Source organism: Dipodomys merriami, unplaced genomic scaffold (assembly GCF_024711535.1).
Source record: "Dipodomys merriami isolate MVZ:Mamm:240054 unplaced genomic scaffold, mDipMer1.0.p SCAF_9, whole genome shotgun sequence".
In the NCBI taxonomy this organism is placed as follows: domain Eukaryota; kingdom Metazoa; phylum Chordata; class Mammalia; order Rodentia; family Heteromyidae; genus Dipodomys; species Dipodomys merriami.
The window spans coordinates 5,704,241-5,719,832 of NW_027206512.1; the positions used below are offsets into that span (position 1 = coordinate 5,704,241).

The 15,592-nt window shown below is 39.1% G+C and overlaps 1 protein-coding gene across 10 annotated transcripts in view; it reads right to left on the minus strand.

The window, feature by feature from the left end:
• The window catches only part of Rapgef2 (Rap guanine nucleotide exchange factor 2), a 265,529-nt gene that overhangs the window by 163,252 nt on the left and 86,685 nt on the right, over window positions 1-15,592 (minus strand). For all 10 annotated transcript variants that reach the window (XM_070012622.1, XM_070012626.1, XM_070012625.1 and 7 more), the window contains exons 2-3: window positions 14,342-14,412; window positions 10,096-10,152 (exon numbers count right to left, since the gene is read on the minus strand). In XM_070012622.1, the coding sequence (XP_069868723.1) occupies window positions 10,096-10,152; window positions 14,342-14,412 (128 nt within the window). The remainder of the gene's footprint in view (window positions 1-10,095; window positions 10,153-14,341; window positions 14,413-15,592) is intronic.

Genomic DNA, 15,592 nt, shown 5'->3' on the forward strand with positions numbered 1-15,592 from the left:
ATTTTTACTGTGCCACTGGTTTCCAAAGTTCATTAGCAACTGATCATTTTATCCCCTAAGATATATTCTTAACCAAAATCCTTAATAGTAAAACAAGAAAATATAAAAGAAAACAATTGTCAAATAGAGTGTAGTTTCATGTAGAACCATAGAAAGGATTTTTCAAAAGAAAAAGTAAAATGCTTCAGAAAAACCTACATCCTTTCCTCCCCATTTCTCACCATTAGGTTTGCAACAGCCAACATCCACCTTAGTATGGGAAGATGTATTTGTCTTTGTAAGAGAAGGAGCAGCATTACTATTACATCCTGATTTGCTATGATCTAAGGCTCAAAGTACTTCAAACAATCCAAATAACAAATAAGAAAGCTCCAAGTACAAACAAGAAAAGAACTATTTTATAAACTTTTACTCTGTTCGTAAAACGTTTCCTTTCTCACAAAACAGGTCAGTGCAGAGAATTAAAATCTACAGAAAGAAAAAAAAAAAAGACTGAGGTAGATAATCACTTAACGTGGTCTTGAACAAATTACTACCACTGCTGCCAGAATTAAATAGACAATGATCAGTAAGTACAAATAATAATCCTTCTATAGCAATGCATCACACTATATGACACAAGATCTAGATTGATTGTGACATGGAGGATATAACAATATTAACCAGCTTTTCAGTTATTTCTTATCCTCAGTTCTGAAGTTGGGGAAAAAAATAACTATGAGGTTTATAAACTCAACTTTCCTGACCTGGTCATAAAACACATACACCTGATGGCAAGCAGTGTTCAGAGAATGAAGATGCCATGACAGCAAATGTTCGGGCACTCACAGTACACAATTACCCTGTAACTATGACTCCTGGCATGAATCTTCATATCAGGAGAGCTATGGGAAAGACATGAGGCGATGTAAGCAAGGAAATGTTTATCTGATAGATGGTCCTAGGCTTTGGAATAAGTGTTTCATGAAGACCCATATGATGAAGGTTTGGTTCCTTGAGTGGCAATATGGGGAGGCTGTGGGACCTAGTAGGAGGAAGTTAGGTCATAGGATGGGAGTGTGTCTTTGAAGTAGGCTGTGGGACTCCAGCATTTTCCTGTCTCTGTATTGTGGCTGCCGTGAGCTAAGTGGCTTCCTCAGGCAAGCACTGCCTGATATAAGAAGTACTGCCTCACACCAGCCCCAAAGTAATGACTGTGAGCAACTGTGAACCAAAAGAAATTGTCCTCTTTTTACATCAACTGTCTCAGATTCTGCAACAATGACAGGGTATGAAACTGACAAGAATAGTTTAAGAACCAAGCTGGGCACACTGGCTCACACCTGTAATGCTAGCTACTCAGAAAGCTGAAATCTTGAGGATCACGGTTCAAAGACAGTCCAGGCAAGAAAATCTGTGAGACTCCTACCTCCTATTAAAACCAGCAAAAAGCTAGTGAAGCTATGACTGTAGTGGTAGAGTACTAGCCTTGAGTGAATAAGCTAAGAGAGGAGTGCTCAGGTCCTAAGTTGGAAGTCCCAGTAAAGCACCAAAAGAGAAAAAAAAAAAAACAGAAAACACTCCCAGGATAAGTGAAATCAAGTAGGCGATCAAACAGTATGTTTTCTGATTTTCATTCTAGTTAAAAGAAAAGATAGGGCAGGTAAAGGCTTAAAATACCTTTGGAAGAGAACAGGGAAATGAGAGCATCATGCACTTAAACCAAGGAGCCCAGTGTAAACTAGTATTGGCAGTACTGGGTACTTGAGTTAGACTAAACTAGTTTAGTTCAGTGACATTTTGGCTAGGTTAGGCTAGGTTGTGTAACTTCTTTGAAACTGAATTTCTAAATGAATACAATGCTGTTTCACATAAGGGCAGTAATTATTGTGATAGTAAATATTAAAGAACTACAAAGGACCAAGCAAAAAAGGGGGAGTATGAAATTGAGATCTTTTCCTTTTAGAGAAACAAAAGCTAACAGAGATGAGCTGTCCATCTTCCCAAGATAACCCAAAGCAAACCTGCAAGAATTAGCAGAGAATTATCACTAAACCAATAAACACTTACTGAATATACTTAACATTTACTTTACGTGAAGCCACATAGAAACATAATTTCTGTTGTTGTTCCTCCTAAGAATTCGAATTTTGTAATAGCAAACTAATTCTAAGAATATAAAAACAGGGAATCTTATTTTAAAGGTGCTTCTGAAATACTTATAAGCTAGACAAATCTGTTCACTATGCCTATCAATCTCCCACAGAACTATGTTTAACTTCTGTTTTGAAAACCAATGTTGAGAGATACCACCATCCAAATTCCTGACTGCAGGAGACTGTACTTGCTGACCACACCCACTTCTTTCACTGGAGGCTGAGCCTGAGGCAGGTGATGTTTCAGTGTCTGCAAATATGCCTTGCCTTCCACGGTGCTGATATTACTAGAAGAGCTTTACTACAGCTTCATGTGCAAAATGATGCTTTTTTTTTCTTAAGACAAATATGAAGAATAGTACATTGTAGTAGTAGCAGCAAGTTTAAGGATTATAAAATTGACCTCTCAACTGGCAGTGAGGCAGGTTAACTAAAGGTGCTATATTGGTAGTAATAACTGCACTATTATTATTGAAGCTAACAATGAGATTGTACCCTGTCTAGTGGTTCTCAAGCTTTGATGTTGTTTGAATCCTCAAGATGCTGATTAAAACATGTTCTCAAACTTTCAACTTTCCTACTCAATTCCTGGGTTCTTTTTGTTTGTTTGTTTTGTTTTTATCAGTAGTGGGGCCTGAACTCTGGGCCTGGGCACTGTCTCTCAGCTCTTCAGCTCAAGGCTAGAGTTCTACTACTTTAGCCACAGCACCACTTCTGGCTTTTTCTGCTTATATGGTGCTAAGGAGTCAAACCCAGGGCCTCATGCATGCAAGGCAAGCACTCTACCACAGAGCCATCTTCCCAGCCCTCTGGATTCTTTTCACCACATGGGTACTACATTTTAGTGACCTTTAAACAAACATCCAAGATATGTGGGGCCAACATTGAAAACCCTTCAAGAAACAAATGCCAGCAGTGATACATAGTAGATAGTATGTTGAAAATGAACTAAACAACTTGTGGATGAGGACAAGAGGGAAAAACTGGGAGAGTAAAGAATCCTGATTTATGAAATGGTAATTTCTCTTTGTATATAATCTATAAAGATCATAATAAATGTTATAAAAACAATTTTTTAAAAATCCTTCAAGAAAGATCTCAAAAGAAAAAAATGGCAGAAACCAATCCTACAACTCTATTAATATTCATGCAATAGATACTTTGCTTTATTAAGTATTTCCAATGAATCTAAGTGGGCCACAACCAGTGCTAGGTAGGGAAGGAAAACACTGAACAGCCAACTGCACACCTAGAAAACAACCACAATTTGAGTACCAAGTTAACAACTACAATAGCCAACTGATTTGACTCTAATCTGTCCCATCCTATGAGGACAAAACAATGCCATGAAGTCCCAGGTGCTTGACAAGACACTCCAAAGAGTCTTGGTTTTCTTTATCATCAACAGCGAAGAAATCACTAACCCCAAAACGAAGCAAAACATAATAAACAGACCACATACTCCAGCCTATCACCATACACCAACATCAACTCAAAATGGATTAAAGACCTTAACATTAAACCTGAATCTCTGAAACTACTGCAGGACAGAGTAGGAGAGACACTTGAACTAACAGGCACAGGAAGGAACTTCCTGAACAGAGTCCCAGGGTCACAACAAATTGGAGAGAGACTCGACAAATGGGACTACCTTAAAATAAAAAGCTTCTGCACAGATAAAGCTATCGCAACCAAGCTAGAAAGACAACCAACTAATTGGGAAAAAATATTTACCAGCAATATATCAGACAAGGGGTTAACATCCTGTATATACAGGGAACTCAAGAAACTAATCCCTCCCAAACCTAACAAACCAATTACTAAATGGGCAAGGGAACTAAAGAGGGACTTCTCAGATGAAGAAATAAAAATGGCAAAGAAACACATGAGGAAATGTTCATCATCCCTGGTGGTGAAGGAAATGCAAATAAAGACAACCCTGAGATACCACCTAACCCCAGTCAGAATGTCCCACATCCACAAATCAGCCAAATGCTGGAGGGGATGTAGAGAAAGAGGAACCCTATTACACTGCTGGTGGGAATGTACACTTATACAACCACTTTGGAAAGCAGTCTGGAGGGTCCTTAGAAAGCTAAAGATTGACCTCCTTTACGACCCAGTCATACCACTTCTAGGCATCTACCCTGAACAACAGGAACCAATATACAAGGACACGTGTACCTCCATGTTTATTGCAGCACTGTTCACAATAGCTAGGATATGGAAACAACCCAGATGTCCCACCACAGATGAATGGCTCCAAAAATTGTGGTATCTATACACAATGGAATATTATGCAGCCATTAGAAATGACAAAATAATGGCATTTTCAGGGAAATGGATGGAGCTAGAAGGAATCATGTTGAGCGAGGTAAGCCAAGAGCAAAGAGATAAATGGTACATGGTCTCCCTGGTAAGTGGATGCTAAATCCAAAATGTTAGGTGATATGACAAAATTAACAGGACTTAAGAAACAAAGAACTTCCACTCATCTGGTCGAACCACTACTAAATATCCCCATGCTGCTGATCACATGTATGGTATATATGTGTATACTGTTATATGTTATAGACCGTGATAGACAATTTGTTCCAGGAAAGTTAGAATGAACTTGTGACTTTAAATGAGCATCATTATTCCACAATACTGTAAAATTTGGGAAATTATGTAATCACTTAATCACAATTAAAAAAAAAAAAAAAGAACCTTAGGGAAGATAGGGAGGGAAGGGATGGTAGGGGGAAAACAATGGAGGGGGTAACAATGCTCAATAGGAAGTGTACTCATTACCTTGCTCATGTAACTGTAACCCTCTGTATAGTATCTTTACAATAAAAAATAATAAAAAAAATAAAAAAAGATAAACAGACCATATATCAAAACAGTGGATTCACCTTCTGGTATGAATAGATAGAAAACCTCTACAGCAGAGATTGGCCCACTTCACGTTATCTCAAGTGTAAAGTGAACACCAAATTCACACTAGGGAGTGACAGACATAGTACCAGCCACAGTACCCACCTCACTGGCTAGTGCCCAGTGCTCCCAGCTGGCTACTCCCCTGGTTCCTTCCCAACTCTGTCACCATGCCCACCCCCACTTCACACCATTCCTTAAGGAAGCTCAAAGATCCTACTTTTTCAAGGCTATCTTCCCATCTGTTGTATTCCAAACTCCAGAACACTTCATCCATCTAACTGCATTCTGTTTGTTCTATAGTTTCTTATTCTTCTGGGATCTTCCTCCTCGTCCACTGTCTCTCCTTTCAGGCAGCCACTATGTAGTAGGCTGGCAGTCTAGTAGTATTTTAGCTACAACTTGCTCAGGTAAATATCAGATCACAAATTGCTTGTGCTTGTAGGCCAAGGCTGTCTCTTTGATAAGACACCAGCATTATCAATGTGTGTTAGCAAGCCTGAAGCTCAGGTTTGGGAGAGCATTCTCTCTTCCTTTCTAGCTGGGATATCATAGTGAAGTCAAATTCTGAGGTTCTAGGTCTAGAATTGTAAAATGGAATAACAACCAATTCCTTGAAAAGTTACTCTGATTTCAAAGAAATATCATTTGGTTCTTCTGTCAAAAATACGTCAGATTAAAAGGGATTCTTGTAGGTGGGACAGGAGGGAAAAACTGGGAGTGAGTGAGGGAAAGGGTATTAACAAAGTCCAAAAAGAAATATTCTCTTTACAACTGTAACCCCTCTATAAATCACCTTTATAATAAAATTTTGAAAAAAAAGGATTCTCTTCATTCTTCCTCTTTCAAGAGTCTCTGAAGGGGCCAACCTCCAGCTTTACTTCCCGCCCCTAACTCCAACATGCTCTGTGCTGCAATTCAACACTTAGCCATAAAACACTTTTCTACACAGGCTCCAGGGCCTTGGCAAAGTGAGAACCTGCTCTTCCTGCTCTTATCAAACTTATTGCACATCCTTCCAGTTCCAAACTGACAACCAGCAGCCCTGAGTGGATGAATATCTTTCAGGTAAAGTGAATCATTTCCTCCTGCTTCCCAGTGCACTTTGTGCATAAAGGCTCACATGGAGCAGTTGTGAGTATCACAATTATCTGGACTTTCTGTTCGCTTTAAAGCTCCTAATTCCTCAGTACCCTGACTAACATCTATATCACACTCATATATTTTCTTAATGAACTCAACAGACACTGAATCAGACAACTAATCAAAGTATCTTTAAGTGAAACTTATCACTAACTAGGAAAGAAAAGTTAGTGTAAGATGGACCCATTGCAACAATGAGATGTACAAGTCGTTACGTCGAAAACGAACTTTACAACTTTGGTGGGGGGGGGGGGGGCCGGGAGGATCGGGTGGGGGGGGGGGAGGATGGGAAGGGATAGGAAGGGGAAACAAAGGAAGAGGCTACAATGCTTGATAAGAAATGTACTCATTATGTTGCCTATGTAATTGTAACTCCTCTGTACAGTATTTTCACAATAAAAAACAAACTTTCTTAGCAATACCATAGCAGTCCACAAGGTGGTGTCCCCACACAAAGGAGCATATGTGAATTGCTGCTTCCAGTTGGATTTACAAAGCAGGAAGCTAATGAGATGATCAAGGGGAAGTTGACAATGAGATTGAAATAACAGAGCCCAATCAGCCAGTTTGATTAACTGTCAATGACATTAAAAAAAAAAAAAAAAAAGAGCTGTGACAGTGCAGGGTTGGCAGGGGCAGGAAGATGGCTGTGGGCAGCCTGGCTCACCAATGCCAACCAGATACCCACACCTAAGCCTTCAGGCTAGGCAGAGACAATAGACTAAAGAGGCCCACAAAACCCACACACACATTCTGGGACCAGAAGTTGGAGCTGTGAAAGGGGAGAGCACTAGGCTGTAAGTGGCAGAGCTGACCCACCAAGGTTCACACCAGCCAGGGAGTTGCGTGTGAGGAAGCACTCCGCATGCCATGTGGGAAACATGGGCAGGCACCCAACACAGAAGAGGAAGAGGACAGCAGGCAGGGACCAAAGTGGTATGAGGCCACCAGCCATCATGCAAAAGAAAGGTCAACTCACATAGTATGGGGCAACATTAAAACAAAAGCTCTGCGCTACGCAGGTCACACAGCTAGCTGCTGGCCTATGGGTCAGAGCAAACAGGAATCTTACCATCTAGGCTGACCATCCCACATTTTGAAAGAGAAGAAAACTAAGAAAGGTTCCAGTAGTTAAGTGGACCTACAGAGCAGGAAGCCCCAGAGGCCACATCCAGAGACCTAAACCACTAACCTGTGTCTCCACATAGGTCTACACTGGGAATCAACAGCCCCATCCCAGAGCCAAGCCAGAACACAAAAGCCCTCCTATCCACCCTCCACTGCTACTGCCACATTGCAGACTCCCTCACAAGTCTTCCAGCCCCCTTCTGAGGTCAGTGCCTTCGTTTTGCTTTCTTATACTGTGATTTTAGTCATCTGAACAGCTTAGACTTTTCTTCAATGTTCAACCATGTCAAAGGCCCCAGGGAAAATAGTTATTTGCAACCCCTGGTCTTCAGATATTGCACAGTAGGAATGCAGCAATGACATAGAGGCCTGCAGCAAGACTGCATGACAGCCTGAAGGCCACCCTCTGCTCTCAGGAGCTAGGGACAACTTCCTTGAACCAATTGTTCCAGGCTGAAAAAGGAAGCTCTGACCATGGCTGTCAGCCAATCTGCAGATGGCTTTCCAGATACACAGAAACTCTGGTCCTTTCACAAACACATGACATCACTTCTATTACTACACCAAGGACAAAGTTTGGTAAGGATTTGCATTTATTTTGATCTTCCTCCAATGGGGTGCTAAGCTATAAAGTCAAAGACAAAATAAGTATTATCCACCTTCCTCCTATAATTCTATGCAAAGGCTACTTCTTTAAAGATTTTTTTTCAAATAAATTAAAGCCTTGCATCTTTAAAAAAAACTAAAACAACACAGGCAACAGATGAGGAACTTTTTTTTTCTTTTTTTCGGTTGGGGGAGCTAGAACTGAAGAGGTACTGTTTAATATTCAAATCTAAACTGTAATGCAAAATAAAATAAAAGCATGTCACCATGCAGAGAAAAAACAAGCAATGAAATCGCTGCAGACTGATAAGAGACCAAGGATTTCTGTGATGGGACACAGAGCCCAAAGTACACTGTGCAAGGGGCACCAGGAAGCCTGGAGCACAAGCAGCAGGCAAATGGCAAAGCCCCAGCAAGGCATGGAGGGGCAGTGGCAGTGAGCACAAAGAGGGAAGTGGGTGGCTGCCCTGAGAACATAAAACCCAACAAGTGAACACTGTTATAAGCATCTACACATGTGCAGACTTATGTAAAAATGCCTTAAGTAACTCAATAGCCCTCCATGCGCCTTTTAGGAAGAGCAATTTCCTCTCTTAGAACAGGCATACAGCCCTTAAACACAGTGCTTTTGAAAGCAAAGTGTCCAAGTCAGACATATGTGTAAGCAGCCATGGGTGCAGGATTACTGTTAACAAGTTGTTCAGGTGCCAGGTACTCTGTCCAGTGGCTTGATTGCTGATACAACGGTTCTGAGCACTTCAATTGTAGCTGAGCACTAAACTGAAATAGTGTGGAAATTAAGAACAAATGAAAACAGGAGAGTGTGATGCAAGTCACAAGACTGAGACAGTGGCTTGTGCCTATAATCTGTTACCCAACAGAATTGTGGTCAGGGGGTAACGCTAGACAAAAGGTCTAGACCTTAGCTAAAAAACAAACTAAAGCAAAAAGAGCTAGAAGTAGGTAGGGATTAAGTGGTAAGACACTTGCCTAGCAAAACCCAGGCCCTGAGTCTAATCTCCAGAATACCAAACAAACAAATAATTTGTCACTTTTAAGGAAATATGTTAACTGGGTCAGGCACCAGTGGCTCATGCTTTATTCCTAGCTACTCAAGATGCTAAAATATGAGGGCTGCAGTTCAAAGCCGGCCTGGGCAGTAAAGTTCATGAGACTCATCTCCAATTAACTACCAAAAAGCCAGAAACAGCAGAGCACTAGACTTGAGCAAAAAAAAGCTAAAGGGTAATGCAGACCCTTAAGTTTAAATACCAGTACTGGTACCAAGAAAAATTAACACATCTTGAAAGGGATGTCAAAGCTATTTTTAGTATATGTGCTGCCGAAGCGAGCACTCAAAGCTATTTTTAAAAGAAATTATAGCCTGGAGCCAGTGGTCCACACCTGTAATCCTAGCTACTCATGAGGCTGCGATGTGAAGATCACAGTTCAATGACAGCCCAGGCAAGAAAGACTCTTATCTCTAATTAATCACCAGAAAAGTGGAAGTGGCACTGTGGCTCAAGTAGAAGAGCACTCGCTTTGAGCTGAAGAGCTGAGGGACAGTGCCCAGGCCCAGAGTTCAAGCCCCACGACCGACAAAAAGAAAGAAAGAAAGAAAGGAAGGAAGGAAGGAAGGAAGGGAGGGAGGGAGGGAGGGAAGGAGGGAGGGAGGGAGGGAAGGAGGGAGGAAGGGAGGGAGGGAGGAAGGAAGGAAGGAAGGAAGGAAGGAAGGAAGGAAGGAAGGAAGGAAGGAAGGAAGGAAGGAAGGAAGGAAGGAAGGAAGGAAGGAAGGAAGGATACCTAAGGAAGTAAGGATGTGGAGAGCTCATTTTCCTACTTTTAAAAGTAGCATAAACTGAGCTACAAGACCCAGGCTTTCTCTGCATGTCAGCTAGTGTGGCTGTGGGGTTTTGTTGCTGTTGTTCTGTTAGAATGAGTGTGCACTACATTATATTTCATAATGACAAAATGTCAAAATACTTGATAATATGACCTAGTACCTCTAAGCCAAATATAAGAGATAAACATACAAATGTAAATTGATCAGAAAAGGATGGTACACTTGTTTTACAACAGGAAGCAGTGGAAAGGTTTTTCCCATCTCTCACTAGGCAGGAGCAAGCCAGAACACTGAAGCAAATAGAGGGAAACTGATACCTACTAGTACAAGACTTCATTTGCTTCATGCCTTTCATAGCGCACAGTCTCACACATTAACCTACAAAAGAAAAAAAGGCATGAGTTCAACATGTATCATTCCAAACATACTAGCAAATCTAAAAACAAATCAATTTGGATGCTAAGATTATCGTATATGACTAGTGAAAATTATTTACCAGCCTCCAAATGATTACTGGCTATTGCAATAACAAATGTGAAATCAAATCTGGTAAAGATATACATCTAATAAGATGCCAGTTTCAGGGCTGGGAAGGTGGCTCAGTGGTAGAGTGCTTGCCTTGCATGCATGAGGCCCTGGGTTCGATTCCTCAGCACTACATAAGCAAAAAAGAAAAAAGCCAGAAGTGGCGCTTTGGCTTAAGTGGTAGAGCGCTAACCTTTTGCTGAAGAGCTGAAGGACAGCGCCCAGGCCCAGAGTTCAGGCCCCATGACCAGACCCAAAAAAAAAAAAAAAGAAAAAGATGCCAGCTTCATTCTATTTTTCCTCAGCAGTAATGTTTCTCAGCAGTATAAAACTTCAGTATTTTTATAGCCAATGACTACCATAGAGGTTTAATGATTTGTTATTTCAGCTGATTTGTCCTGAGGAAAGAATTATGACATATGAATATTTGAATTCATTTGTCTAACATATATAGAAATTCAACTCAGAATGACATCAGTGGAGAAAGCTGGCTCTAAAGTGGCCCTCTCAACAGCACCCTCAACTTGGACCCAGGCAGCTGTGTTCCCAGCAGTGTCATCTTTCTTGGGTGTTAAATCCAGGGCACAAGTCTCGTGAGTGCTCTAGTTTGTGCCTCACACTACACCCCTCATGCTTGCAGTAATTCAATCTTGAAGTAGTGACCACTATGTCTGCCCAAGAACTTCTGTCTGCCCCTTCCCCCACATCGAGTGTCTATGTGGAGCATAAAAACCCAGAGCATGGTGCTATAAATGACCTTGATATTAGGTTAAGACAAGCCAAGGGCATCCTAGCTTAAATGCATTAACTATTATCCTGAGAACTTTCAAAGTCCTGACATGGATTTTGCTGTCACCTGGGACCATGTGTTGTCAGTAAGTCTCCAGGAAAGTACACTTTGCAATCCTGGGTTTGCCTGCAACTTGTTTCAGCTTTACAGTATCTTGAAGCCATGCCTTATAGACTGGGACCAGGTTAAGACTGTTCTTGATGTCCTCATTCTCGAGCCCTTCCTTGAAACATTCCAACTGAATGTCACTTAGCTCAAGGAGGCAGAAGCAAATCTTGGATACACATCACTAAACACAAGACTTTCCTTAATAGGCGCAATCCCAACTCTTCATAGGAAAGATGACAGTCACAAGTGAGGGGGCTAAAAAATATCTGCGCTTAAATGAAATAACAGTCTCTGCCCTGTTTCCTGCCCTCACCTCAGCTGCATCAGCGTCCTGGACCTCATTCCTGGACCTCCATGCTCTTACCAACTTAGCACCTTTTCCTATATTCTGCCCATTTCTCTCTAATGATATACATCCAGCATGCTCACATCACCTACTGTGTTGGTGACACTTTTCCTGAACCCCAAGTTATTTTCTTATTATCTACATTTTGCTTTTTCTATTAGAGAAAATCTTTTTTTCAGCATGCATGTCCACGTGTGTGTACATGTGTGAGCGTACTATACCTCCACTTTTTCATCTTCTTCCCTCTCGCCATCATTTGGTCCCAAAACTACAAAGAAAAAGCTCTAAAGCAAGCAGAGACCTCCATATTATCTAATTCTTTTTGGTGCTTCACTAACTCCATTCAGCAACTCCATCTGGCAAATGCTTCTCTAGAGCATCATCTTAAGGCCTCTGGTCTTAGATTTCCTTTTTCTACTGAGCTTAGTCATACTTTCTATCTCCTTGAGATTCTCCCAAACACCCTCTCCCCACCTACTCCTCAGGGCAGGTCCTTGGCCCTCTTCTTTATAATTAAGTAATTTCACCCACCAGCTTACAATTTCAAATTAAAGACTAATCAAGATGTCTACTCACCTGAATGCATACTCAATGTAACCATTTGAGTTGAATATCTAACAGCTAGCTACCTAGTGTTTCAAATGTCTAAAACAGAGTTTAAATTTCCCCTCAAAATCTGTTTTCCCAAAATCAGTGCTCAAACATTTAGGCTTACAACTTGGAGATCCATCATCTTTGTCTCCTGGTTTTTTTCACATCCATCTGTCTATCAGCACCTGCTTCCAAAATCTACCCTCTAAAAACTGCAAGTTCACCATCTCCCATGGAATGACCTATTTTGAGCCACTACCCTCCTACCATTTTCCCTTCCCATGACCACAATGAGGTCCTACTTCAACCTGTTGTCCAACACCTCTGCCCTTAGAAAATGCATACAGACTCTACCCTACCTGCTATATGACCTTGCCAGACCTTGTCACATGCCTGTTCCCAACAAAAGAATAGCTGGAGCACTCTTCTCCTTGGAAATCTCGGCACAGCTGCCCTATTTTCAAATCTTGCCTCTTCCTTTCAATTCAAAGTCAGAGCAACCACCACCCACTTTTACCATGTCTAAATGCTAACATCTGAATGAACAAAGGTCTCTGCACGTCCGTCATGACATGAGCTGATGTTTTCCATAAACATGACTTTTCAACATATGTTGAATAAGCAACACATCTGAAAGGTCTCTCCCTATAAATTCATGCAAAAAAACTCAATCTCTACATGTTCCAAAACAAACTTTTTACGGTTTAAGTACACTAGGCTACTCTTCTGAATTTCTAACCAAAAATTACCTTTCAAATAGCAGCTACTTGATCATTCTGAAGCTGGCCAATGTGTGCATAGAAATGCATTGTATTATGTCTGTTTTGGCAATTTAAAAAATTTCCATTTTGGTCAATGTGTGCACAGCAATGCACTGTGTTAAATTTACTCTGGTAGTTTTGAAGTTTTTCATTTATTGATTATATAAAATTCTAGCAGCTAAAGAATTTTATAACCAGATATACTTTAAACACATCATATATTCAACATATCTAAAGTCACATGCATGGTTCTATGTGTACAATGGGGATATGACTGTTACACTTGCACAATCATTCGTCTTGTGCTTGAAAATTAACTGCATTCAATTAAATGAGTATAAAACTTTTTTCTTAAGAAAACGGTCATAACAAAGTATCAATTGAAAACTATACACTTTAAAAATTACTCTAGCTTTAGTTTGAGCCATCTTCTAAAGTCTTAATGGCTTTGCCTTCTTACAAAACCTGACTGATTTTTTTTTACTTAATCTACAGTCAACATTAATTTAAATGAGTTTCATTAAAAATGTAATTTTAGAAGCACTCTTGATATTTTAACAATCCTCTTGATACTTTTTTCAATTAACAACCAAATATAAAATAGGCATACTCACAAATTAATTAGTGTTTAAAGGGTAAATATATAGGAAAAGTATGTCTTTCATAATTAAAAACTGCTGCCACACAAATAGCCAGAGTAGAAGGAAACAAGACATTACATTATGTCCTAACTTACTACCCATTTACATTTAAGACAAAAATCACTTCTTTCTGAAACTCAGGTAGCCACAAATGATACTGCTGTATTCCTGTTCTCCAGATATGGTAGTTTTTCTATAAGCAGATCACATAGAATAAGTATGCTATCTACTGTGTGGATCAGAATAGCAGCCGTGTACTTTATGGAGTATATGTATATTCACAAAGACTTAGAACATACTAAAATAGTGAATAGCCATTCTTTAACTAAATCTACTTTCTAATACATCTGAGCACTAAATAGTACATTTTTATTTGCCAGGAGTGGCAAATAATGCCATATCCATTTGGCATACATACTTTCTGGGGAGTGATATAGACAAATGGGGTATGAGTGAAAAATTATTACTGTGACAGAAAGGTCAAAGAGGGAGACTGTTACAAATAGAAGACGATAAGGTGAGGGAAAATAAAGGGTAATAAAAGGGATGTATAATATCAAAGTATATGTATGTATAAAATGTCATAATAAAATTATACAATTAAAATATGCAAATGCAAAGATAAGAAAGTATTATATGAACACAACTGAATTCATTTTATAAAACTTACAAAGCAAGTATGGGAGGTAGATGAAACAGTTTTTACACATTTTACACGCCTTTACATTTAAACCTACTTCTAAATAAGTAAGTATATAAAATCCTAGCATTCTATCATCATTACATTAATATTAAAATGACAAACCTAAGTTGGTGCTCCCTCAGGTTCGATAAGGCTTCCATCCCATGTAAATAGGAATAGACTATTTCCAGATCCTGTTTCAAAGAAATGAGAGAAATTATTAGAGTTGTCAAAGGGGGAAAAAAGCTTCTAAAATAAGTTACAAATTAAAATATGTGTGGCTTTTAAAAATACATATTTTCATAAATATTAAAAATAAATACTACTAAGAGTCCTTACTCCTATTTCCTGCATGGGGAACAGGAAATGTTTTTCCCTTTTCCATCTCTCTCTACTTTATCCTGTTAGACTAAAATAAATCCTTGCTAAAACTTCAAAAACAAAATAATAATCATTACTAAAATATAAAACAAAACTTACTAAGGAAAACAATTTCCTCAGAGGTTGTTCTGTCACTCATTTTTTCCCACTCCCAATGAAAGTACAAAGTTTTCATTTCAAAGCATACATGTTTGTTAATACCATGATTAATCAAATTATTTCTACAATATAAATCTCATGCATTTTATTTCATCACAAAAATTTTGAAGATAAAATTTTTTTCACGTTTTACCTAAATGATAGTTCTTATAGGAATATTTAAATTTTTTTCCAAAATGAAAATATGCTTGTTTTTATAGATCCCCTAAAGAAAACAGGAAGAGAAAAGATTAAGAGATATTCTTGATTGTTCAGAATAAAAATACAAGATCCTGATTACATTCCTACACAACAAGCTAGCAGGGAATTAGCATTTTAGGACTCCAATGCACACACAGTACCATAGTCTGTGAGAAAGAAAGAAAAAGAAAGAAAGAAAGAAAGAAAGAAAGAAAGAAAGAAAGAAAGAAAGAAAGAAAGAAAGAAAGAAAGAAAGAAAGAAAGAAAGAAAGAAAGAAAGAAAGAAAGAAAGAAAGAAAGAAAGAAAGAAAGAAAGAAAGAAAGAAAGAAAGAAAGAAAGAAAGAAAGAAAGAAAGAAAGAAAGAATATTTCTTCTCCCCAAACCCCAGGAAAGAAAATACCACAAAAAAAGGTGTCTGGTAATATCTGTAAAATAAACCTCATCTTTTTAAAATAACAGCTTTATTGATTAATAATTTGTATGACATAAAATATAACCTTTTAAGATGTAAAAGTCATTGATTTAGTACAATCATAATCACTGAATTCAGAACATCTTTACCATCCCTAATAACCCAAACCCATACTAAATAGCAGCCATTACTAGTTCCTTATTCTCCAAGCTCCTGGTACCAACTGTTTCCTCCAAGATAA